At 34.6% G+C, this 24230-nt stretch overlaps 3 protein-coding genes across 3 annotated transcripts in view; 1 reads left to right on the top strand and 2 right to left on the bottom strand.

The window, feature by feature from the left end:
• LOC126971759 (serine/threonine-protein kinase 40-like) overlaps nucleotides 1-2820 on the bottom strand; it is a 38953-nt gene extending 36133 nt beyond the window's left edge. Inside the window, exons 1-2 of the mRNA XM_050818156.1 lie at nucleotides 2098-2820; nucleotides 1074-1307 (exon numbers count right to left, since the gene is read on the bottom strand). Of these exons, the coding sequence (XP_050674113.1) occupies nucleotides 1074-1307; nucleotides 2098-2574 (711 nt within the window). The 5' untranslated portion in view covers nucleotides 2575-2820. The remainder of the gene's footprint in view (nucleotides 1-1073; nucleotides 1308-2097) is intronic.
• Nucleotides 2821-11027: 8207 nt separating this feature from the next.
• On the top strand, nucleotides 11028-14782 carry LOC126971730 (AFG3-like protein 2). The gene is made up of 2 exons (XM_050818114.1): nucleotides 11028-12842; nucleotides 13737-14782. The coding sequence occupies exons 1-2, from the start codon at nucleotides 11390-11392 to the stop codon at nucleotides 14600-14602; spliced, it is 2319 nt and encodes a 772-aa protein (XP_050674071.1). The 5' UTR covers nucleotides 11028-11389; the 3' UTR covers nucleotides 14603-14782.
• A 543-nt stretch (nucleotides 14783-15325) lies between these two features.
• LOC126971630 (transcription initiation factor TFIID subunit 3) lies at nucleotides 15326-19876 on the bottom strand. The gene is made up of 2 exons (XM_050817994.1): nucleotides 19677-19876; nucleotides 15326-19522 (listed from the first exon to the last, which is right to left on the bottom strand). Exon 2 carries the CDS (start codon nucleotides 19500-19502, stop codon nucleotides 16044-16046), a length of 3459 nt encoding a protein of 1152 aa, XP_050673951.1. The 5' UTR covers nucleotides 19503-19522; nucleotides 19677-19876; the 3' UTR covers nucleotides 15326-16043.
• Between the last annotated feature and the right edge of the window lie 4354 nt (nucleotides 19877-24230).

Here is a 24230-nt window from a genome sequence, read left to right as displayed (position 1 = left end):
ATAAAAATTACGTAAATCGGATCATAAATCCTCCTTTTTGAAGTCAGTTAAAAAATTATATCATTTTTGTTAAGTCTAGTTAGTGGCAGAATTTCATCAAAATAAGTAAAGACAGCAAATCTTCCTTTACTTTCATTATTTTACATCTCTAACTGCACTGTAGGTTTAGCAGAATAGCTGTCATGACTAATTGTTTAACTTTGAGCAGTTAAATTCTGTTAGCTCAATTGTTATAATAATAATTTATTTCAGACATACATCCATAGTTGAACAACAAATACTTCTAATAATAATAAAATAATTATATTTTAATAAAATAAATTAAAATAATAATTATCTTTTTTCGGGTTCAAAACCACCACGTTTCATCTCCTATGACAATGTCATAAACAGCATTAGAAGGTGTGGTCGTACTTCATTAGCATCTGTGAGCACCATTCCACGCGAGCCCGCTTCTGCTCCGCTGTCAGTTCATGGGACGACAATCAATCCAACGACAACAAAGTTTCTGAACTTTCAATTCTTCAAGTAAAATTTTCTGAATTTGGCTCATACCAATCTCCAATAGTCCTCTAATTGTCTCATAGGTAATCCGCGGGTTTTCTTCAATTAGCCACTTAACAGTAGCCACATTATTTTCGTTGACGGCAATTGAAGGCCACCCTTCACGAAATTCGTCATGTAAAGAAACCCGACCTCTCTCAAATTCAGAAAACCATAGCCTCAAAAATGCAGTGTTTAGTATTAAATGTAGTGATTGCTTCTCCCTGTCATGTAATTCTGTAGCGACAAAGGTAAGATAAAGACAAAAAGTTTTAAACTTAGAGTAACTTTACACTGCATTTATTAATTAGACAGACCTTGTGTAGCTTTGCACCTACTGCCACAATATCATAAAACAATATAATGGCTTCCTATTATAGTAGCTTTGAAATAATTAACAAACCTTGAGAAAATTAAAGCAACAGAAAATAACCATTTTTGTGAATAATACACATTTTCAAAATAAGTTAATAGGTCATACGCCTACTAATTATACCATTATAATAAAACAAGTGTGAAATAAAACATACCTTGTGTAAATTTGCAACTACCCTCACTATATCATAAAATATTATAATGGCTTCTTTTTCAGGTACTTTTTTGACTTTAGTCACATACTGTTGTAGATTTATCAGTTCGCTGCCTTTCTCACTGAACTGGTGTGATGAAACACAATCTAACACAAGGAACAATCTTTGTCTAACTCGTCCTGTGTATATAAGACCTTGACCTTTTGGGTTAGGTGCCTCTTCTAAAGCATAATCCTGGAATGCATTTCACAAAATTTTAAAAATAACTCATTTTAAAATGGATATTTTGATAATTTATAATCTAGAATCTAAATGTATTCATGTCAAAGTGGGGGGCGCGCCTCACTAGGAAAGCATGAAGACAAATGCATCGGGAACAAAATTACAATTCATTTAACACTTTGAACTTGAAATTACAAGGTGGAGACTAGAACATAATTTATCATCTACCACGGTATACACAGGGAAGTTGAAACTGCAGAAACACAAAATACTGAATTCCATTTATTCCTGCTTTCCTAAGCTACATATCTGCAATCACAGAAGAGGTGTGCTTTAAGGAGACCAACACTGTGTCTTCCTGTACCTGGGTGCCATTCGAGGACTTTTCTGCCCCACCTGCCATCTATCCACTGCCACTTCAGTTTTGCAATAATTTGACTATGTGGGTGACATTGGTTCTCCTGCGGATCTCCTCATTTCTGATTTGAGCTTACAGGGAAACTCCAAGCATAGCCCTCTTAGTTAATAATTATCAGCAGATTAACATATTTACAAACTCATTGTTAGGTACCTAGTATTAACTATCAAAATAGATTTATGTTGATGGAAATAAATGAAAAAAAAAAAACTAAAAATTACTAGAATAATAAAAAAATCCATATAACTAAAACCTTAAAACAGATTACTTGTATACTATATAATATTTGAAACACTAAGTCAGTAAAAAACCTTATTTTGTAGTGTGTCTAAAGTTTTACAAGTAGATAATAATAACAATAATATTGACACACTTTTACAGTACCTTGTACAATCCATGGTGATGCACCACCCCATCTTGATCTTCTAATAATGACAATAATGAGTATTCTGTATGCAAAAGCATTTTTCCTTGTCTGTCATCCTGAGTCTCTGGTTGGCCTTCATTTTTCAAAGTCAATATTTTGATTTGATAAAAGTCATCTGTTTTCTCCTTGCGAGCTAAACACTGCATTATACTTTTAACAGGACTTGGCCCTAATTTAGGACCTAACAAGTAGGGACCAGCCTTTCGAACAATTTTATCTGGAACAGGTGTGCCTGGTGCAGGGACGTCACTTTTATTGTATAACACTTTTGGTTTTTTAGGTGACACCTTTTTTGGGTTTTTGAGCAAAGAAGTTGAGGTTGAATTTGTATAAGTGGAAAGTCTAGCAATCTTTGGACTCGGTTGTATTAACAATGGACGAGTTCGTTTTGCCTGGGTGGTAGAACACGTAGGTTCAGATTTTTCTTGATCCATTTCTTTAACACCTTACTGTTTTGTAATATTAATAATTGATAAATATGGCCCGAATTAACGATGCGTAAAAAATTAAGTACAGTAGTTGTTTAGAGAAAATTTGCAATTGAGCTATATTTATTTAAATAATGTATAAAACAACTTGCATTATTGTAAATGATAGGACATGAATAATAATTATTGTGGCTTCAGACTTGTGAGTTGAGATGGAGAAAAGATAAAATTTAATAAAATTGCCTACCTACTCTGAATTACTTATGATGACACGTGTCAAGCTGACATGAGATAAAAAAGTTTTGACACTTCACTGTAAAAACTTTTCTGAAATAAGATTTTATGGTCTGGTAGCATGGGCGGTGGCATGGTCAAACAATATCACATTGATTGATTATTCCCCCACTCCCAATCTATGTCCAATACGGGGTTTGGCGAATGTATCTAGTGTTCAGTGAAATTCACAGTGAACCCCTAAAGAAGGCTAGTAGACTATCCTTCTCGAAGTTGCGGCCCGTAAAACAAAAAATCCTATGAAATAATAATAATAATATGAAATAATAATAATAAACCCAACCTACCGGTCCTCACAAACCCAAACCCCTATCCTTCCTTAATTTCTTTAACCGAAACTAGCCGCACCTTGGCAGTGCATAATCACACCCGGGCCCACACGTAGCACCGGAGGTCTAAGTCCATCCACAAAGATCCACACACACCAAGCGCGGGTATAGTGAGCGTTTGTGTATTGATGAAGGAACAATGGAAATGCAAGCACAGGACAAAAATGATTCACATTCATTGATCAAAATAAACGGATCAGACACAGACTCAGATTCACAAGACAGGGCACAAAGCTCAACTGAAACGCAGTCGCCCCAATAGGCGCGCAAGAAGGCGCCAGCACCAATGACGGAAACGCAGCACTCCACTACTGTAGTCCTACTCCCAAAATCGATATTCGATATATCGTTGTATTAGTCGTGTCGAATTCTACTCTTAGTTACATCGTATTCAATGTTGATACGATGATTGAACGAACGAAACATAATTTGATATATATATATATATATATATTCGACATTATCGGTCCTAACCCTACTCTTAGTGTAAAATGTCAGAGACGAATATTCGAATTTGACAAATAATCAAACGTCACTTTTACGATAATCTCAACAACACCTTCTAGGCTGTCGTTGCTATTATCGTTTCAAGTTGTATATATTTATTTGCCATACAATATAAATACTTAATAAATATTATTAAAACAATAATATGAGATTTACTATTCAACAGGATTTTTTTACTACCAAGTAATTTAAGTCATTTTGATGATCGCTTCTGCATAGAAAGTAATGCAAATGGCTGTCTGACAAATAGGAAGTCGACGAGAAGGGTCGAGCTACTTTTTTTTAATTTTAAGTTTAGTTTTGTATTATTCACTCAATTTTAAATGGTCATATTATATTCATTGCATAATTTTTTAATAAATTATCGTATCGTTCTACATATATCGTAGTCGATTTTGCGAGAAGACCTCCTGTACCCTCCACCTCTATAGAGCTGGTAACGGTATAGATAACGCAGGAGTCGCTGTCACCACCACCACCACCATCATCATCCAGCCAACCGAAAAGGAGACTTAACCCAACAACACTGCCGCCATGATCAGAGAACATTGGCGATAAGTTAATACTAAACACCTCAGTAGACAAACCAAGAACTTGCATTTATATACCAAGCACATAAAAACCACTCTGCTAAACCAGTACTGCTCTGTTGAGAACAAAGAGTCATAGTGCTTGCGTCAGTGTGCATGCCAAGCGAGGGCAAATGGAAAATAAAATGCCCATCTAATACGTCAGTAATTAATGCCGCTGAATGTCTTGGCATCGCCAAAGCATTAGAATATGTTTTACTTTTTAAAATTTATAATAGTTAAATTTTATGTAATTCCAGGAGAGCTTTACAGGCTCCTATTATAGCACACATTAGAAGTAAACTTTACGAGTGTATAACAAAAGGTGTTTTTTTTATGAAATAGGAGGACAAACGAGCGTACGGGTCACCTGGTATTAGTGATCACCGCCGCCCACATTCTCTTGCAACACTAGAGGAATCACAAGAGCGTTGCCGGCCTTTAAGGAAGGTGTACGCGCTTTTTTTGAAGGTACCCATGTCGTATCGTCCCGGAAACACCGCACAAGGAAGCTCATTCCACAGCTTAGTAGTACGAGGAAGAAAGCTCCTTGAAAAATCGCACTGTGGAGGACCGCCACAGATCCAGATAGTGGGGATGATATCCTAATTTGTGGCGTGACATGCGAAGGTGGACTTCGTTGGCATTAAATTTTGTCTGGATACCTAGCCATTGTGCGTTAACAGGCAACGAAACAGCCTACACACTTGTAAATGAAGCTGTGGTGTGTGGTGACAAATTCCCCTTTAAAATATGTGCTCAGGATTTTTCTTCCCTTCCTGATCTTTATCTCAGGAACTCCTGGGGTAAAGTCTGGGCAGAAAGTAGCCAATGTAAATGCAAAAATTATTGCTATAAATTCAACAAATAATTCCTAACAGGTCATGGTTCTCTGTCATTAAACTTGATAAAAATCAATACCACGATATAGATCACGTCTAAGACACACCACTTGTCCGACCCACCTTGCAAGGTTTATAGATAGTCCACAATGTGAATGCGGAGATGACTTTGGGGATCTGGATCACTTAGTTTTCATGCCCTAAATATGACAGTCTGAGCGTTTGGAGATTGAATAAACCAACTGCTTGAGCAGCAAATCATATTTACAAGTTTAGAAATTACACACCAATGCTAAAGCTTACATTTTGACCAATAGTTAAACGTTTCATTCAATACGAAATGAGAATAATATAATGTGTTCTATCTCAGTCTAAAACGAATGCTAACGGAAGTGAGCCGGCCAGCGGGCGCTGTGCAAATTCGCGTCGATGCTCGATCGACGGGTGTCTTTGATCACTCACTGCTGTGGCTCATTGATTAAAATTGAATGAATAGTAATCTACGCGCTACGGTCGGCCTTGCTGTGTGGTTGTGTAACGCGGAGCATTTGACTGGTCACGTGTGTGTATGGGCGGTCTTCGAGAGAACGTGACGTGGCTTGTACTTCGATAAAATGACTACTGGTGATCTGCATGATTCTATGACTTGATGTACAGCTTTATTAAATGGTTCTTATCAGAGCTAATATTACAGTATATAAAATAACAATAATATGTTATGCGTTTTAACTACAACACAATAACAAAAATACTTTGAAGGAGAACATACAAGAAAACTTCCATTTAAAGAAACCTTGAATCTGGCGGATGCCAATGTGCCAGCCAAGTCTCCTAAAAGGAGTGAAATAAAAAAAAACTTATCAAAGGCGATCAAAGGCACAGGACACTTGTGAGAAAAAGGGCGGGAACGAGTGAACGAAGGAAGGCGCGCTTATACAAAAAAAAATTGTTTAAATTATTGTTCATTGTGCATATATTTTTTATACTTGTAAATTGTTTATCCTGGTTTATAAATATTCGATTTTTGTATATATAAATTGTTAAGTGCGCTTCCCCATCGCCATGGGGAATTTTTTTGTTGGAGTAATCTCCAACAAAAAAATTCATCAATTAATTGCATCGAGTAAAAAAGTTATTGCTGTGAGAAGGTTCATGCGGCGAGTAAAGGACCCACAGGGTGTTGTCTCCTTTGTTCCAACGCAAACTGTTGCAGTCACATTTGCATCAACGTTGTTACCTGAGTATGTAACACTTGATCACTGGAGGCATGAGGTTAATGTATATGTACCCCCTATTAAACAGTGTCTACGCTGTATGAAATTTGGCCATATTGCTAAATTTTGTAGAAACAATGAAGTTAGTTCCATATGTTCTGACAATCACAATTTTAAAATGTGTCCAAAAACTTTAACAAAATTTGCCAACTGTGGTGGAGATCACATAGCTATCTCATCTACCTGTCCTTTGAAAAAACAAAAAATTGAAGAAAACAAAGTGAAGTCCCGTAGTGTTAGATACTCAGATCTCTTCAATGAATCTGCTTTCCCTCAATTAAACTCAAAGTATATTGACACACACCTGAGCAATCTTATAAAATCTGACAAATTTATGAACCTCTTGGTTGAAGCAGTTTTACAAATTTGTACGAATAAAGATAAGTTAACTATAAATTCAAATAGTATTAAGGAAATTCTGAATAACACTTTTAGAAAAAAGACATCTAGTTAATTGTTATTATGGATACATTGAATATAGTGCAGTGGAACGCTCAAAGTATTATTAGTAATAGGCTTATTTTTACAAGGTTTTTATATGAAAATCATATCCATATTGCTATAATTTCGGAAACTTGGTTAAAACCACATCAGTATTTTTTAATAAAAGGCTATAACACAATAAGGAATGATTGTGGTAATAAACACAATGGTGTAGCAATTTTTATTCATAATAATATCACATTTTCTAACATAAATACATATTTTGATAGTGCTCTACAAAATGTTTGCATTAAAATTAAAATTAATAACAAAGAACTGAGTATTGTGAGTTTTTACAGTCCTTCCAATTCAAATCCTCCATTTAATAAAAACAATTTAAACAGTTTAATTAAGTCCATTCCAGAGCCAATGATATTTGGAGGTGATTTCAATGCTCATCACATGTTGTGGGGATGTGTTGATACATTGCCTCGAGGTAAAGATGTTTTAGAGGTTATAGATGAGAATGGTCTTGTTATTCTGAATAATGGTCAAGCTACCACAATAGGATCTCCATCTTGGCGTCCTAATGCTCTTGACTTGACTTTGGTAACTCCATCATTGGCTCTTTTATGTGACTGGTCAGTTATTGACAGTCCTCTGGGCAGTAGTTATCATCTCCCTGTAATAATAAAAATGGCAGTAAGTAGTGATAGTAGTAGTTTGCAAAACACATTATGTAATAATCTACATTTGCCCACTCACCCTAATTATAAGCAGGTGAATTGGAATATGTATAGTAACTTAGTTGTTTCTTATTTGGATGATGTTAAATTTGACACTTTATCTTCAATAGATGCTTTTAATTCCTTTTGTAATATTTTACTTTCTGCTGCCAAGCAGTCAATCCCTAGCTGTCTGTTTTCCAAAAGTTCTAATAGTAATAATGTTACTAGTTCTTGTTCACAAAAATCTTTTAAATATCCTTGGTTGCCTTGGTGGAATCAGAGGTGTACAGAAGCAGTTTTAAATGCTAAAAATGGTTACATTAATTTTAAAAACAACTCCACTGATGAAAATTATGTGGAGTTTAAGAGATTGCGGGCTTTAAAAAAACTTATCTTAAAAAGTGAAAGAAGAAATAGCTGGATAGGCTTGTGCAATTCATTTAATCGTTGTACTCCTTTGTCTTCAATTTGGAAATACATGCGCAAATTTAACAAAACTTACATTCCTGACAGTGTGTTGAATGATAGTTGGATTCCAGATTTTCTACAAAAGTATACTTCTGACTTTGTATCAAATGAGTTAACTAACTATGTAAATGTTGTTAATGATAGTAATAAATATTTGATAGAGCCTTTTTCTTTACAAGAACTAAAATCCGCTTTATTTACTAGAAGAGATACATCTTTCGGTCTTGATACCATTCCATATATTTTACTCAAAAAACTTAATTGCCACAGTCTCAACATCTTTTTAAATAATCTTAATCGCCTATGGAAGGAGAATACTATTCCTGCAGAATGGAAAACAGACTGTTGAATCCCAGTTTTAAAGCCAGACAAAAATAAAATGTTACCTGACTCTTATAGACCTATAGCTCTCACGTCTTGTGTTGGGAAAATATTTGAGCAGCTTCTAAAACAACGTCTCGAGTTCTTTATAGAACAAAATTGTCTTTTGCCTAATAATCAGTTTGGTTTTCGCAAAGGTCGGTCTTCTAGGGAGAGTATAGCGCAGTTACAGCTTGATGCGCATCAATGTTTAGCAAGTAATCAGTATCTTTTGTCTGTATTTTTTGACATCTCAGGTGCCTTCATTTTGACGATTGAACCTTATTTTGGGGCCAAATATAGTAAACCTACAGTATGCAGATGACTTAGTCGTCTATGTATCGGGAGTTGATCTGATTAATTTAGCCGCTACTATTAATAAAGCACTTTATTTATATCAATACTTTTCTTATCTTAATTTAAATGTAAATCCAACCAAATCAAAAGTCTTTGTGATTAGTCGTAAACGCATCATATTGCCTCCCATTTGACATAAAATTTCTAGGTGTAACATTTACTCCAAAACTTTCTTGGAAAAAATATACAGATAGTGTTATAATTAAAGCGAATAAAGCTTATAATGTATTAAAATCTTTGTGTGCAACGTCGTGGGGAGTGGACCCTAAAATATTGTTAATTTTGTATAAATCGCTTATTCGTAGTCATTTTGAATATGGCTTTCATTGCTTCGCCGCAGACAGCAAAATTGTTAATAGTCTGGATAAAATACAAAATAAATGTATGCGTACAATATTGGGTGCACTTAAAACTAGCCCAATAGCTGCTATGCAAATCAAGGCCAACCTTCCTCCTTTGTGTATTAGATTTAGTTATCTTAAAGAAAGATTTATTTTAAAGCTCTATAGCTTGCCAACGAACAATCTTCTTAAGAATCTTATTGCTTATCAATCGTCTTCATTTCAGAGACAGTTGTTTATCTTGCAAGATTTTTCTTCATTTTTTAAATTTCTACAAGATTTAAATATTCATCGGAATAATGATATACTTCCCTGCCATGCATGTTCTTTTCGATGTAAATATTCTGCAATTAATGTTGTAATAGATCCAAATTTAACTTCAAAAGAGGAGGTTCATGTATTATTGTCAGAATGGTCTAATTGTAAATTTGTTTATACGGATGGCGCAAAAAACAATAAAAATGTTTCTTTTGCAATCTACCTTCCTGAAATTAGGAAGGGAATTGGCTTTAAGATTAATAGATATGCCAGTATTTTTACTGCTGAAGCCGTCGCTATTCTTTTTGCTTTAAAGCATATTAAGAAACAAAATCAACTTAATAAGAAGTGGGTAATAGTTAGTGATAGTATGAGTGTGTTAAAAAGTTTGTCAAATAACAAAATGAGTGCTAACATCAATTACATCATTTTTGCTATAAAGGAATTGTGGTTCGAACTATGTTTAATCGATATTAAAGTGGATTTCGTTTGGGTCCCGTCCCATATAGGAGTAGCAGGAAACGAAAGCGCTGATTTTCTAGCTAGAACTATCATTAATATATCCGATCTATCCCTATATCCTGATTGCAAAGATCTAGACATTAACATACCATATACAGATATAATAAGTAATCTAAAACAGCGTATGACTCTTCTTTGGGGAAGATATTGGTACAATTATACAGAAGTTGAAAATAAGGCTCATTCGTATACTTTGTTAGATAATCCCGTTAATAGCACACCCTGGTTTTGTAAGTTTAAAAATAACGCTCACAGAAAGTTCTATACTACAATAACACGAATGCGTATTGGTCACTATCGATTGAATTTTCATCTTCATCGCAAAAAAATTGTCTCCTCTCCTTTTTGTGACCATTGTAATAAGCAACAAGATCAGTCTCTGGATCACATCTTTTTTGATTGTTCGTCCTTTGGCATACAGCGCCTTGTGCTGATGGATGAGCTACTGGAAATATATGGTGCACCCAATATAATCCCGCTCTCAGTAATAGATCTATTAAAGGACACATCAACTTATATATCCTTGTATAAATTTGTATGTAGTACTGTAAATACATTGTAATTTGTAGATACATACGTTGTAAATTTGTTTATAATTATATAAATACGTTATAACTTGTACATATACAACTAGTAATAGCATAGCGCAATTCGCGAACTGAACAGATATTGTAAATAGGTAGGTATTATTCTAAAAAGTTATGCAAATTACACTGGATTTGACTTTAAGAAAAGGGGAAAATTATTAGAGACTATATTACTGGATTTGGACTTACTAAAAGGAAAATATGGAAAATATTCTTTAGAGAATTATACATTAACGGAAATGGTAAAATAACTGATGACTTTAAGACTGGATTGGATTTGATGAAAGAAACTACTATAAATATTCGCTATCGAATATACATAATTGGAAAAGGAAAATGGAAATAATGTAAGATGAAATGAGAACACTGGATTGGACTTTTTGTAAAACAAAATAGTGAAAATAATAAATACCAAAGAAATGAAAATACTAACGACAAGGCAGTAAGGCCCCTGGCTATAGCCTGTTCGAAAGAACGAATTAATATTAAAAAAAAAAAATCAAAAGCACAGACTACCAAAGGGCACGCAAAATTCTCTTTGGGCACGCGCATGCACGCGGCTATAACTAGTGTCAAAACTGTCAATGATTATAATTATTTGCCATGGGACAGAGTATATCGATAGGTGTTTGATGAAATCTTGTGCAATCAGTAAAAATATTTTCATAGGGAGAAGGGAACATAGCTGTTGATAACTAACAAGTTACTTAACTATTACTATTTTGGTCCATTTCTTTAATTGTTATATAGTGATTAGTGGTTCCACAATCCATGCTTGGTAGAAAGAGTTAAACGGTTCAGAGTAAAAATATTCAATTATTCACTGTCATTGTTATCAAAATGACAGATTTTAGGATTTTTACTGAAACATGTTGACTTGTGTAATTTCCTAGAATTTGATTCTTTTGTGACATAATATAATAATATATACTGAATAAATAACATAAGTTTACTGCAACATCATGTGGAAAAGTCTTAGGCTTACTCAGTCGCAGCTTTCGAAGATACATTTCAAAGGAAAAACATTGCAATATCTTGGTGTTCCGGCTTTAGATACAGTCCTCAACCAATGGTATGAATTTTGTCAGAAACCGCCCAAGGGTTTTGAAAAATATTTTCAGCCAGGAACAAGTAAAAAACACGAAAAGGCCCCAGAAAAAGATGATTCTCCTACCCCGTCAAAGTCTTCACCGCCGTCTTCAAAACCGAGCTCTTCGACAGACAAATGGAATATAAATATGTTCTCTGGTGGCTCAGGAAGTAGAGGAGGACCTAACCGCGGTGGTTATGAAGGTCAAGACCGTGAGAAATGGATGATGTTTGGTGCACTGGGTGTAGTGACCTTAATAGCTTCAATAGCATATTTTGAACTTAAGTATAGAGAAATAAGCTGGCGCGACTTTGTTAATCAGTATTTGAAAAAGGGAGCAGTTGAAAAACTAGAAGTTATTAACAAGAAATGGGTACGTGTCCGATTGAATCCTGGTACTTTTGAAGGCAAAGTTATATGGTTTGCCATTGGCAGTGTAGACTCATTTGAAAGAAATTTAGAAAACGCACAAATTGAAATGAGTGTAGATCCTCCAAATTTCTTACCTGTTATCTATAAATCTGAGGTTGAAGCATCAAGCCTAACAGGAATGCTGCCTACATTATTAATAATTGGATTTCTAATATATATGATGAGAAGGTCTGCAGATATGATGGGTCGGGGGGGCCGAAAAGGTGGTGGGTTATTTGGTGGAGTGATGGAATCTACAGCAAAACTGATAAACCCTACAGATATTGGTGTAAAGTTTCAAGATGTGGCTGGTTGTGAGGAAGCAAAAATTGAGATTATGGAATTTGTTAACTTTTTGAAGAACCCACAGCAATACATAGATTTGGGAGCAAAGATCCCTAAGGGAGCCTTACTCACAGGGCCGCCAGGTACTGGTAAGACTCTATTGGCTAAAGCCACAGCAGGAGAAGCTAATGTACCATTCCTAACTGTTTCTGGGTCGGAGTTCTTAGAAATGTTTGTCGGTGTAGGTCCCTCAAGAGTCAGAGATATGTTTGCAATGGCCCGTAAGCATGCACCATGCATACTATTTATAGATGAGATTGATGCTGTTGGTAGAAAGAGGGGAGGCCGTAGTTTTGGTGGCCACTCAGAACAAGAGAACACCCTCAATCAGTTACTTGTTGAAATGGATGGTTTTAATACCACAACCAATGTTGTTGTACTGGCAGCTACTAACAGAGTAGATATTCTGGATAAAGCTCTTTTGAGACCCGGCAGATTTGATCGGCAGATATTTGTCCCAGCACCAGATATCAAGGGAAGAGCTTCTATTTTTAAAGTTCATTTAGGTCCTCTTAAATCTTCTTTAAATAAAGAGAATCTTGCTCGTAAAATGGCTGCTTTAACACCAGGTTTGTTTTTAATGTAATAATAGTTATTTATGCAACTGTTGTGTAATAAGGGGTATTAAAACTCGAATGTGGGTTATAATAGTATCACATGAGTGTTTTAATACCTAATTATCAACAGGTGCATACAAGACTTTATTTACGCCCATAATATGAATCCTCTATAAAAGATTCTGAAACTGTTAGCTACCTGCTAATGTTCAAAAAGCTAGTCCTAGTAACCATAATATCATCCAAAGAAGTGTTATTATGAAAATGGATGATATAATGTTGTACTGAATTTCATTACATAAGATGTTTTAAAATTGGCAATAAGCTTTCTGTTTTAGAATCTTTAATAGAGAATTTAATGCATGGGTGTAGATAAATTTATTTTACATGGTAATATAACCACAAATATAGAATTGTAAATAAGTTTTCTTCTGGGTTAGAAAAAATAAAAATGCCACATATATTAGACCTTTCTAGGGCTAACAGTGAAAGTTTTAATAATTTTATGTACACCCATGCTTTAAATCCTCTATTAAAACACCGAATGTCCTAATAACCATTACATCCCAGCAAGTGTTGTAATGAAATTCAGTACAACATTATATCATCCGTTTTCATTATAACACTCCTTTGGAAGATATTATGATTACTAGGAGTGGCTGTTTTAATGTTAGCAGTAAGTTAACTGTTTCAGAATCCTTAATAGAGGATTCACATTATGGGGGTAGATAAAGTCTTGTATGCTATCACACTGGTTTCACATCGTGTGATAAACCCACATTCACATTTTAATACCCTTTATTACACAACATTTGCATAAATAACTATGATAAAACTTGTCCACTTTTTGTTATAAACTATTGTTTCTTTTATGATACCATTGTCTCACTTGTGTATTGATTACAGGATTTACCGGTGCAGACATTGCAAATGTATGCAACGAAGCAGCTTTGATTGCTGCAAGAGAATTATCTACTGACATAAGTATGAAGAACTTTGAGCAAGCCATCGAAAGGGTTGTGGCAGGGATGGAGAAGAAGTCAAATGTGCTCCAGCCAGAGGAAAGGAAAATTGTAGCTTATCATGAGGCGGGCCATGCTGTTGCTGGGTGGTTCTTACAACATGCTGATCCATTACTTAAAGTATCTATCATACCAAGGGGTAAGGGGCTAGGCTATGCACAGTATCTCCCTAAAGAACAATATCTCTACAGCAAGGAACAATTGTTTGACAGAATGTGCATGACACTTGGTGGCAGGGTCAGTGAAGAATTATTTTTTGGCAGAATCACAACTGGTGCACAGGATGACTTGAAAAAAATCACTCAGAGTGCATATGCACAAATTGTACATTATGGCATGAATACAAAGGTTGGTAATGTATCCTTTGAGATGCCTCAACCAGGGGAAATGGTTATTGATAAGCCATATTCAGAGAAAACAGCAGAACTAATTGACTCTGAGGTCAGAGAACTTATTAGCACAGCCCATAAACACACTACTGCATTGTTAACAGAACATAAGGAAAATATTGAAAAAGTTGCACAGAGATTATTAAAACAGGAAATACTTAGTAGAGATGACATGATTGAGCTTTTGGGTAAAAGACCTTTCCCTGAAAAGAGTACTTATGAAGAATTTGTAGAAGGTACTGGCTCATTAGATGAAGATACTACCTTGCCTGAGGGTCTGAAGCATTGGAACAAAGAAAAGCAACCTGCAACACCCCCACCTGAGAGTATACCATCAGGTTCAACCACCAGTAAAAATTAATTATGTAGTGTTTTGTTGAATTTTAGTCAGTGTATGTGTAATAAATTTACATTAAGACAAAGCCTTTTAATGTGTATTTTTTTTTGTTGAAGTGTACTTTTGAAATTAGTCTGCAAAGCTAAACAGTATTGTTTATTTTGCTTGAATAAGCGTTTTCTTAAAATAAATAATATAATATCATGCTGTGTTTGTATTTTTCATTAATAAAAATAATAATAGCCTTTATTATTTTCGAAGTCTGTTTCCAATTACCCTAGCTTATAAAATTAAACAAAGTATTAAAAGATGCCACTTCCGTAGCTAGAGGTTCCAAATTCAAAGTAAACATTTATATGATATGTCTGACATCAAAGTTCCTATTGGCAAAGGCCTCCTCCAGTTCTCTCCAGTACTTTTGGTCTAGAGCAATATGGGCCTAATGTCCGATATATTTCATCTTCCCATCTTTTTGGTGTCCATTCCTCTGAGCTGTTTGTCTTCTCTTGGGTACCAGAGAGTAACTTGCCTGGAACATTTTTCCAGGTTGCAGCACAGAATAATCTCCATTTTTGCTGATCAATTCAAATATTTTTATTCAAAATAGGATTTATAATCACTTATTGAACGTAAAAATCTACCACCCATTCAAAAGAGACCTCCTCAGACCTGAGAAGAATGGGCGCAAGAAACACAATACACATATAAATTGTATTTTTCATTTAAGGATTAAAATAATTCAACACATTTGAGTACCATTATTTAATTGGCCACTGGCAGAATTTAAAATTTAACATAAAACCTCCTCTCAATGTTAATCATAGGACAAGCACCCTTTCGCTGTTTTTTCGAACATAATCATATAGATTTATTGCCAGAGAAGGAGGAGGTATTGCGAGATTGTGCTGGCCCTGTACAAGATCCGAAGGAACAACATTAACAAAAAAAAACAGGGTTATAATAAAATTATAATATGAAAATATTCAAATATAGACTGAAAATACATTCAGCCCTTTATGTTTATTTAAATATTCGCTAACATTACTTTATACATCACCAATTTCTTAAGTAAATTCAGCGTTTGTACAATATAAAAAGAATCTTATAGTTATTAAAATCTATGTTACACGCGCAATGTGTACATACACACCCACACTCAAAGTCTTGATCTAACCGAGCAAATGAGAAATAAAAAGAAATTTAACAAAAATAATTATAATTATGGTATTTATTCTTATATAGCCTACACTAGTTTCATGTTCAACATTTCATGTTAATATTTATTATTTATTCAATTATTATTTATTCTTAAATCTAACTTATGATATTATTAACATTATAAATGATGAAAACTTATCAGCATGATATCAATCAACAATAATCCATTAACAATCACATTCCATTTACTCCTGTCTATAGAATCAAGAAAAACTAAATCTAATCTCAGTAATAACAAAGTTCTGTATTAATTACAGTCTCTGACTTTTTCTCCTTTCGGTTTTCGTCCACGTTTTTTACCAGTTGTCACTCCAGCCAAAACCATTGCAGCTCGTTTTGCAATACACGACTTACAGAACCAATCCTCAGTTGCACCAGGCTCTTCTGTAATACCAACACAAACCCAGTGGTACCACCCATCACAGCCATCACATCCGATCATAGGCGAGCCATTATCAGGACGTCCACAGGCAGGACACACCCAAATTTTGTTACCGTGTTCATCAACATAATAAGGAGTAGGCAATGGCCCACTTGGTTTGTCTGTTGCAGGTGGCGGGGCTGTTGTATCTTCTACAACAACAGGTGAGTCTTCATCCAAATTATCAGCTTGACCCTTTTTCGAGATGGGTTTAATTAAAATTCTCTTATACTTTGAGTGGCTTGATGGAGGGTGATTTTTCCGAGATGGTGATGCTGATGGAGGGGAAGATACTGACACTTCAGGTTCAGCTACTTGATTTTGTTTTACAGGTTTTTGTTTAGGTGGCCTTGTTACTAATGCTGATATTTGGGCTAACTCTGGAGATCGGCTATGTTCACGAGATACAGACTCTTCTTTCACTGATGAATTATCATCTTCCTTTTTAATAACTGGTTTTATGTTAAGCTTAAATATATCAGGCGAACTTGGAGGCATTGGTGAATTTGAATTGGAAGAGCTCAATTTAAGAGTTAACTTAGGCACAAGGCCTTCTGCAGATTTCTCTTTTCTCTTCTCCTTCTTTTCTTTTTTAATTCTGTCTTTCTCTTCTTGCTTCTCCATATCCTTCTTTTTATCAGACTTTTCTTTGTTTTTATCTTTTTTGTCTTTCTTTTTCTTAATTTTAATGCCATCCTTATCTCTCTTTTCTTTTTTATGTGATTTATCCTTTTTCTTTTCTGGACTGTCTAATTCTTGTTTTAAAATATTGGGTATGGAAGTGTTTGTTGATGTTGACTCTGCAATTATCTGGGGTTCTGGCCTTTCAATGGGTGCCGGCTCTGGAGTCGGTAATCGCTCAGGTGGTGGAGGTTCCCGAGTTTGCTCTTGTCGTATAAGTTCTGGTTTTGGAGGGTTCAGTTGTATAGTGATATCAGGTTGAACTGGAGGCATTCTGTATATGTTAGTTTTGTGATCCTTATTTGACTTGGACTTCTGCTTTTGTAATATGTTGGGAACTGTGGGTGGTTTGTGCTTATCATGCCTGTCTTTATCATGACATATTCCAGGTGGTTTAGTCATGTGTTCTTCATCATTGTCTACAGGTATTACTTCTAAACTCGGCCTTCTAAGCATATGTGGAATTTTACCTGTAGATGATCTTGATGAATGTGGAAAATTACCCATAGGGAGTAGGTGATTTGGTATTCCTGGCAAAAAACTGGAACTTGGAATAAGACCGGGACCCCCCGCCCCTAGAGCAAATGGATTACTTATCAAATTTGGTGCAGGCAGGCCTCGTAATGCTGGATTATTTGCAAGCCCAGCTAAAAAATCATTTCCAGGTATTAAACCAGGATTAGGTATCAAACCTGGTCCAGGCATCATACCTCTGCCAGGTGGCATAGCTGCAAAAAATGGAAAACCTGGTGGCATCTGTGGCATTTTTGGTTGATTCTTTGGCCTACCAGATTTGGATTTTTCATTACCAACTTTTGTCTTCTTTTTCTCTGGCATTTGTACCATTTCATAAGCTAATTGTTGTTGTTGTTTTTTAAGCTTTGCTTCTAACTTTGCAGATTTGTCCTTCTTCTCTTTATGTTTCTTATCTTTTTTCACTTTTGGACTTCCAAAATCCTTAGAATTTGATAATGGTAGTGATTTAGTAATAGATAAGCTGGGTTTTGATTCTAAGGCAGACAAACCTGGCAGTGTAGGCAAATTATCTAAGGAATCATCATCAAGACTAATAACTTCATGAGCTCTGATATCGATTACTTTTGATAAATCTACAGGACTACTATTATTATTGTTCGCAATGTTATCATGTGATTGCAAGCTACAATTTTCATGTGCAGTATTCTGCAACCTTGAGATCAAAGATTCAGATTGTGGCTTCTCTGTACTAGCATCAGAGTGGCTTTTATCTTCTTTCGATTTGTTCGATATTCTTTTAAATATATTAATTTTTGATCGATCTGGCTGTGATGCAAGTTTTTCTTGCTCTACAACCACTTCTTTTTTTATTTGTATATCTGGTATTATTGAATTTGTTACTGTAGCATTCTTATTTACAGGTGTAGAGGGGACAAGTGGTGATTTTGAGATAGGTATTTTTCTGGGTACAGGTATTGCATCTTCTCTAGGTAAAAGATTTCTAGAACTGGATGCAGTTGGTTGTTGATGTGTTTCCAACTGTTCTTGTTTAATTCCTAAGGGTCTAGGGGATTCAGATATTGGTGCTGGGGTTATTGGTGTTTGTAGTGGTGGCACTAATGGCCTAGGGGGTTGTTGTAGCGGTGTTACATTTGGTGCTGGCATTGCCACATTATTATGCTGTGTAGTATGTGTGTCTTTATTTTTAGTGGGATGTCCAGGTGGATATCTGTCCAATTTACTGTTATCCTTAGATTTACCACTTTCACCTTTATGGCTTTTATCCTTTCTTTTGCTTTTAATAATTTTACCATTTACTAACTTATTTTTCTTTGATTTCTTATCAGATTTATCTAACATGGGTGCTTTTGTTGGATTAGAATGGTGTGAATTAGCTTTATGTTTGTCATGTTTATCTGAAACGATAGCTGGTGGTCTTGCTTCAGGTAATTTACCTTCCCTTGCAGGTGACAAAAAGCCTGACATGGTCATCATAACACTGCTGATTTCTCTAGTTCTTTCTTCTTCATCCATGCGTAACCTTGGCCTTTTGTTACTAGGTAATGATACTGGGTCTATCGGCCTCTTGAATATATCCTTTGGCTTTTCGGGACTGTCTGTGACTGATATTTCAGGACTTGCACGAGAAGGATTGGTCTCACCACCATCAACACCATTATGACAGATCTCAATTGTTCCAGCAACTACTGGTGTATCCTGCTCTTTTTCTGGATACATTGGTGGCAAATGTTCATGAACATGCATAGGTCTTGTAACAACTTCATGGCTGCCAGGCTTTAGAAAATTTAGGTTGGATTCTTTTGGTTTTGGAAAATTTTCTGTTTTGACAGGTGGAGGTACAGATGGTACTGACTGAGTGAATTCACTTAAATCAGGCAACTGTATATGAAGATCGCGAAATACTAATCCTAGATCGTTTAAATTGGGCTCAGTTCTGTTGAATTGCTCAGCATATCTGTTTGATTGTGTGCCTAATGAACGAATATACTTTTCCAAGACATGTACCATAATATCAAGTGGTGTGGAATTAATCCCATTCCATCCAATGGTCTGACATATTTGAGCAACATTCCTTCGAAGTATCTCACGAGCGTACTCCTCGGACATTATGACACCAACTAAGTTATCTGGAACAAATGCGTACATCTATACTTAAACAAGAATTCAACTACTGCAAGTGGTATCTGGAATTTGCTGATCATATTCAACATAGTCACTATGAAATCTGATGCCGCATACACACAAACATAACTAATACTGCAAATCTTGTGAATTTCGTACCTGTAAGTGTCTGATACTACAGAGACGATGTTGCGTACACAAGGAATCTTGGACTTTAGAACACATATGTAACCTTAAGACGATTCTTCTAAACACAAGTACAATTTATAACGAAACAATTACTAATATTAACGCAATCTATTGAAGTGTTTACGTAAAAACTTCTCAGCATTCTACAAACACAGTACCCCGTGCGCCATGATTGCATTTTGGATTGTCAATGATCAGTGTTGCAAGGTATTAAAAATAATTAGGAAAGTGGCGGTCATTAAATTTCCGTTCTATAAAAAAAAACAAAAAAGCAACCGACTTCCAAAACAATAGATATAATATGCACTAAAAGGTAAAAAAATAATTCGATTCCAAAAATAACAATAATCGTGTGTAAACTAGAATTAGATTAATTAATTAGATTGTATAAAAATACTCAATTATTTTTATACTTTTTAGTGCATATTATATAGTCTCGCTAACCAAAGCTGAACCTAGCAAAAGGCAGCAAATTCGAAAATTTAGGGGTTCGCAGGTCTACCAACTCGTTTTTTCAAACACTTTCATGTTGTGCGTAAATCTTAGTCATTTCAGCGATGTTAGTACTTTTCAATCTAACATGTCTATGTAAATAAAATATTTGATTTTGACTTCTTGAGTCGAATAGCAAAATCATCCTGTCCAAATTGGAGAAGATCAAATCCAATCACTCGTTGCCCCATCATTTAGTTTCAAGTGGAGTGTGTTCATCTTCGCCATCAGTACCTAGCGGATAGATTTCTAACTAACGCCATTCAACCTAGCGCACGCTCTTATTGATATTCTAGTAGTATATCTACTCTTTGTGATTGACTACTTAAACTTCTTCATATTGTTGTCATAAAGATCACCCTCTGGTCATTCATAAAATTATAAATTCAAATGCATCTGATAATGTCATGTTCAGGTTCTGTAGTTTGTCAAGTTTCATATAAGTTTAAACTACAAAAGTCAAACACGATATCTATTGGTGAATCTATTGCCCTGTCAAAAGTCAGTATAATAGCGCTTATTATATTAAACTGAATCAAGTTGTTTAAATTCAGAAGCAAATGTAGAAACACATAAGAAGCTTCTGATCACACTGTCCTAAAATTAGTTACTGAATCAGTCACCACTTAAAGCGCGATGAATTCAAACGTGTCGTATAAGTACGAGGATGACTAAATTAAAATTCGGTTTTCGGTTTAGACATTATTTTATTCTCATAAGATTTAACATAAAATCACTTACATGAGAATTTTATATAAACAATATAATATTACTTTAGGTTTCTATGACTAAGCATGCAAAACAAACAATGTGAACAATTACCAAAAATGAAGGTACATAAAAATTTCTCAACAAAACAACAACATATTTTATATTTATCCGGAATTAGAAGGACTGGATGTGGCTAACGACTCTAAAGGTAACAGTTGAAGTAAACTAAAATAATATCTACGGTTTGAACAATAATACAAATAAGAAAACTTAAAACAAATAAGTACATGTTTATATGAGTGATTGTGCATTCGAGCATTTTTTTAAACCATATTATTTATTTTATTCGTAACAAAGTTAAGATGAAAAAATACTTAGAAAAATTATTATATTAAATTAAAAATAGTGTTGTTAATAATAAGTGCTTTTAGTTTCTTTTTAATAATGCCGTACTTTTAATTAATTTATAGTATTTGGAAGTTTGTTATAAATCTGAATTCCCTCGTAAGTAAAGTTCCTTTTACCGTAATTATTTCTTAGTGGACGTTGCATTAAGTCATGACAACTTCTTAAGTTTTTTTCTTGGGAATACTTCTTTTTTTTAAACATTAGTTCTGTGTGTATTTCGTTAGTAAATATTTTTCGAATAAGAATACATGTGTAATATTTATTTGTTTGTGTTACGTCCATTATTTTAGTTTCTTTATATACTTTGCTCGTTGGTCTCAGAAAATCATATTTAAATAATACTTTTATAAGTTTATATTGTGCAGTTTGGATTAAATTTATATTAGTTCTAGCAGCCGAACCCCAGATTTCCACCAAATAATCAAAATGCGGTTTTACGAGAGAGTTGTATATAATATAACGTACATTTCGGGGGAGACAACGTGTTATACTACGCAGTGTTCCAGTAAGGGATGTCAGCTTAGACTTTAACTTATCAATATGGGTTTTCCGTGTTAAATAATTGTCTAATAAAAGGCCTAGAAAATTTTCACTATCTGTTCTTTTAATCAATTGGTTATTAATTTTTAATGGTAAATGATTTGGAATCTTTTTATTTTTAGCGGAAAATATAACATAATGGGTTTTTGATATGTTTATCGTCAGTAAATTGCACTGAAACCACACATTGAGCAGGTTTAGGTCACCTTGTGCGTCTTGTATGATTGGCTCAATTTTATGACCAAAATAAAAAAGGCTAGTGTCATCTGCATATAGTGATAGTGTTCCTTTGAGCTGCAATTTACTAATGTTATTTATATAAACCAGAAATAACAATGGTCCTATTATTGAGCCTTGAGGAACTCCATTAAGTACAGTTTCCTGACTACTTTCATACTTGCCAAGTTTGACTACTTGTTGGCGATCCGTCGAGAACGATTTAAAAAAATTGTGAGCTACGCCAGTGATACCAATATCATTTAATTTATCATGAATTATTTTGTGGCTAACTGTATCGAATGACTTTTTTTAAAGTCTATAAACTATGCCTATGCTATATTTCTTAGCTTCAATGTTATTTTTTAATTTAGTTACCAAATCTGCTGCAGCCGAAAGTGTATTAGATTTCGGTATACAACCATATTGCTTACTAAATAAGAAATTTATAGATATTAAGTATGTCTCAAGTCGATCGTATAAAACACATGAGCCAAAATTGAAACACCACCACCATAAGCATTCTGTCTATACTGATAATATTGAGTGTAACCAGGTAATTGAATTCGTTTAGCATCTTCTTCGGTTTTTATCCACGTTTCAGACAATACTATTATAATACGTATGATTGCTGCGAAAGAGTGAATAGCACATTGTAACTACAATAACACTTGACGAACTCATCAAGTTTACCTGGTTTCACGATACTACGTGCATTTGCATAGAAGCATTTTAGTGATTTTTGGTTGAGGAAATTTCATTGAGATTGGTTAAAGCTTGATATATGGAGTTATTTTTTTCTAGTTTGTAGTCTATTGCATGGAGTTTTTTGAATGGATAGTAATGATTTTGGGCACATACTTGATATATCGAATGCGCAAATTTTCTTCGCCTTTCTCAATACGGCTCTGAAGTTCTGATGTGGAGTTAATTTCTTCTAGTTTGTAAGTCTATGTCATGGATTTTTTTTGAATGGATAGTAATGATTTTGGGTACATTCTTGATATGTCTAATGCGCAAATTTTCTTCGCCTTTCTCAATACGGCGCTGAAGTTCCTCTTTCAGATTTTAAAATTGAGCCTGCTGGTATGGTGTCTGATCCGAGAATATTTTTATTTTGGTAGTTTTATATTAGTCTTATGTTTAAAACACACTTTCATATGGCGTATTTTGTCTGGTTTATATTTCCCAACACGGAAAATATTAATAGGGCTAGGACAGTCTGGTGTTATTGTTTTAGTGGTACTCATTGCTTAATTTTTGTCGAATGTGTGTCTTTCATCTCGATCTATAGAAACAGATTCTGGTAAGTATACCAGCTATTAATATATTCTTTCGTCTCAAATTTTGCTCATTAAACTCTGCTAAAATAGAATTATATCATTGATTATCATTACTACTTATTGATGAAGTTGGATTTATTTGCTTTTTTAGGTTTTTTAGATCGTTCTCTAGGGACACTATCTTTTTTTTAGAACTCTGTGCCAAATTTGAATTTTTTTTGAGTTTTATTTAATTTCGCTTTTGATCCATTACTATTCCTTCTAGTTGGTCTTTGGTTAACTGCATATCCGACTTAATTTCGGTAATAGTGTTTTGGATGCCTAAAATGTCTTGCCTTATAATTGAGAAATTTTCATTTTGTGTTGTAAGTAAAGACATCATTTGCGTCATTTGCTGTTGTATATCTGACAGTTGTGTTTTAATCTCATCGTCTGAACGCTTACGCTTAATTCGAAAGTTAGAGTGAGATTCAAAACGAGGAGTCTCAGAGAAAAAGTTTGGTTGCCAACCATTTCACCCATGAATCAAGCCACTTCCAGTAGGCGAGCGTGTTACATTCATATTGTTTTCTGATTGCCAGATGTTTATCAGAATAGGTAACTAGTGCGAGTGTCCGATAGTATAATGCATATAGCGAAGCCGAAACAGATTTATTATTTATATTTACACACTTGTTTCGTACGGAATAAGATGGTGATATCAATCCACTTCCGCAAAACTAGATTATTGGACTCAACTATATACTATTGCACTCAAAACAAAGATCAAAATCAATTAACTGTAATAATTTAATTAAGTTTAGCAACACGTCTGCCTTGCACGTCAGTCGTCGACACAAACGTCGTAAGCAAACATGACAAAGAGAATAGGTGT

The sequence above is a fragment of the Leptidea sinapis genome, chromosome 2, assembly GCF_905404315.1.
Source record: "Leptidea sinapis chromosome 2, ilLepSina1.1, whole genome shotgun sequence".
In the NCBI taxonomy this organism is placed as follows: domain Eukaryota; kingdom Metazoa; phylum Arthropoda; class Insecta; order Lepidoptera; family Pieridae; genus Leptidea; species Leptidea sinapis.
This window is presented reverse-complemented; position numbering and strand designations above follow the sequence as displayed.

Coding starts and splice junctions, on each gene's coding strand:
- LOC126971630 (XM_050817994.1), bottom strand. CDS start 19,502: ATGTCCGAGGAGTACGCTCGTGAGATACTTCGAAGGAATGTTGCTCAA.
- LOC126971730 (XM_050818114.1), top strand. CDS start 11,390: ATGTGGAAAAGTCTTAGGCTTACTCAGTCGCAGCTTTCGAAGATACAT. Junction 12,843..13,736: donor AATGGCTGCTTTAACACCAG/GTTTGTTTTTAA, acceptor TATTGATTACAG/GATTTACCGGTGCAGACATT.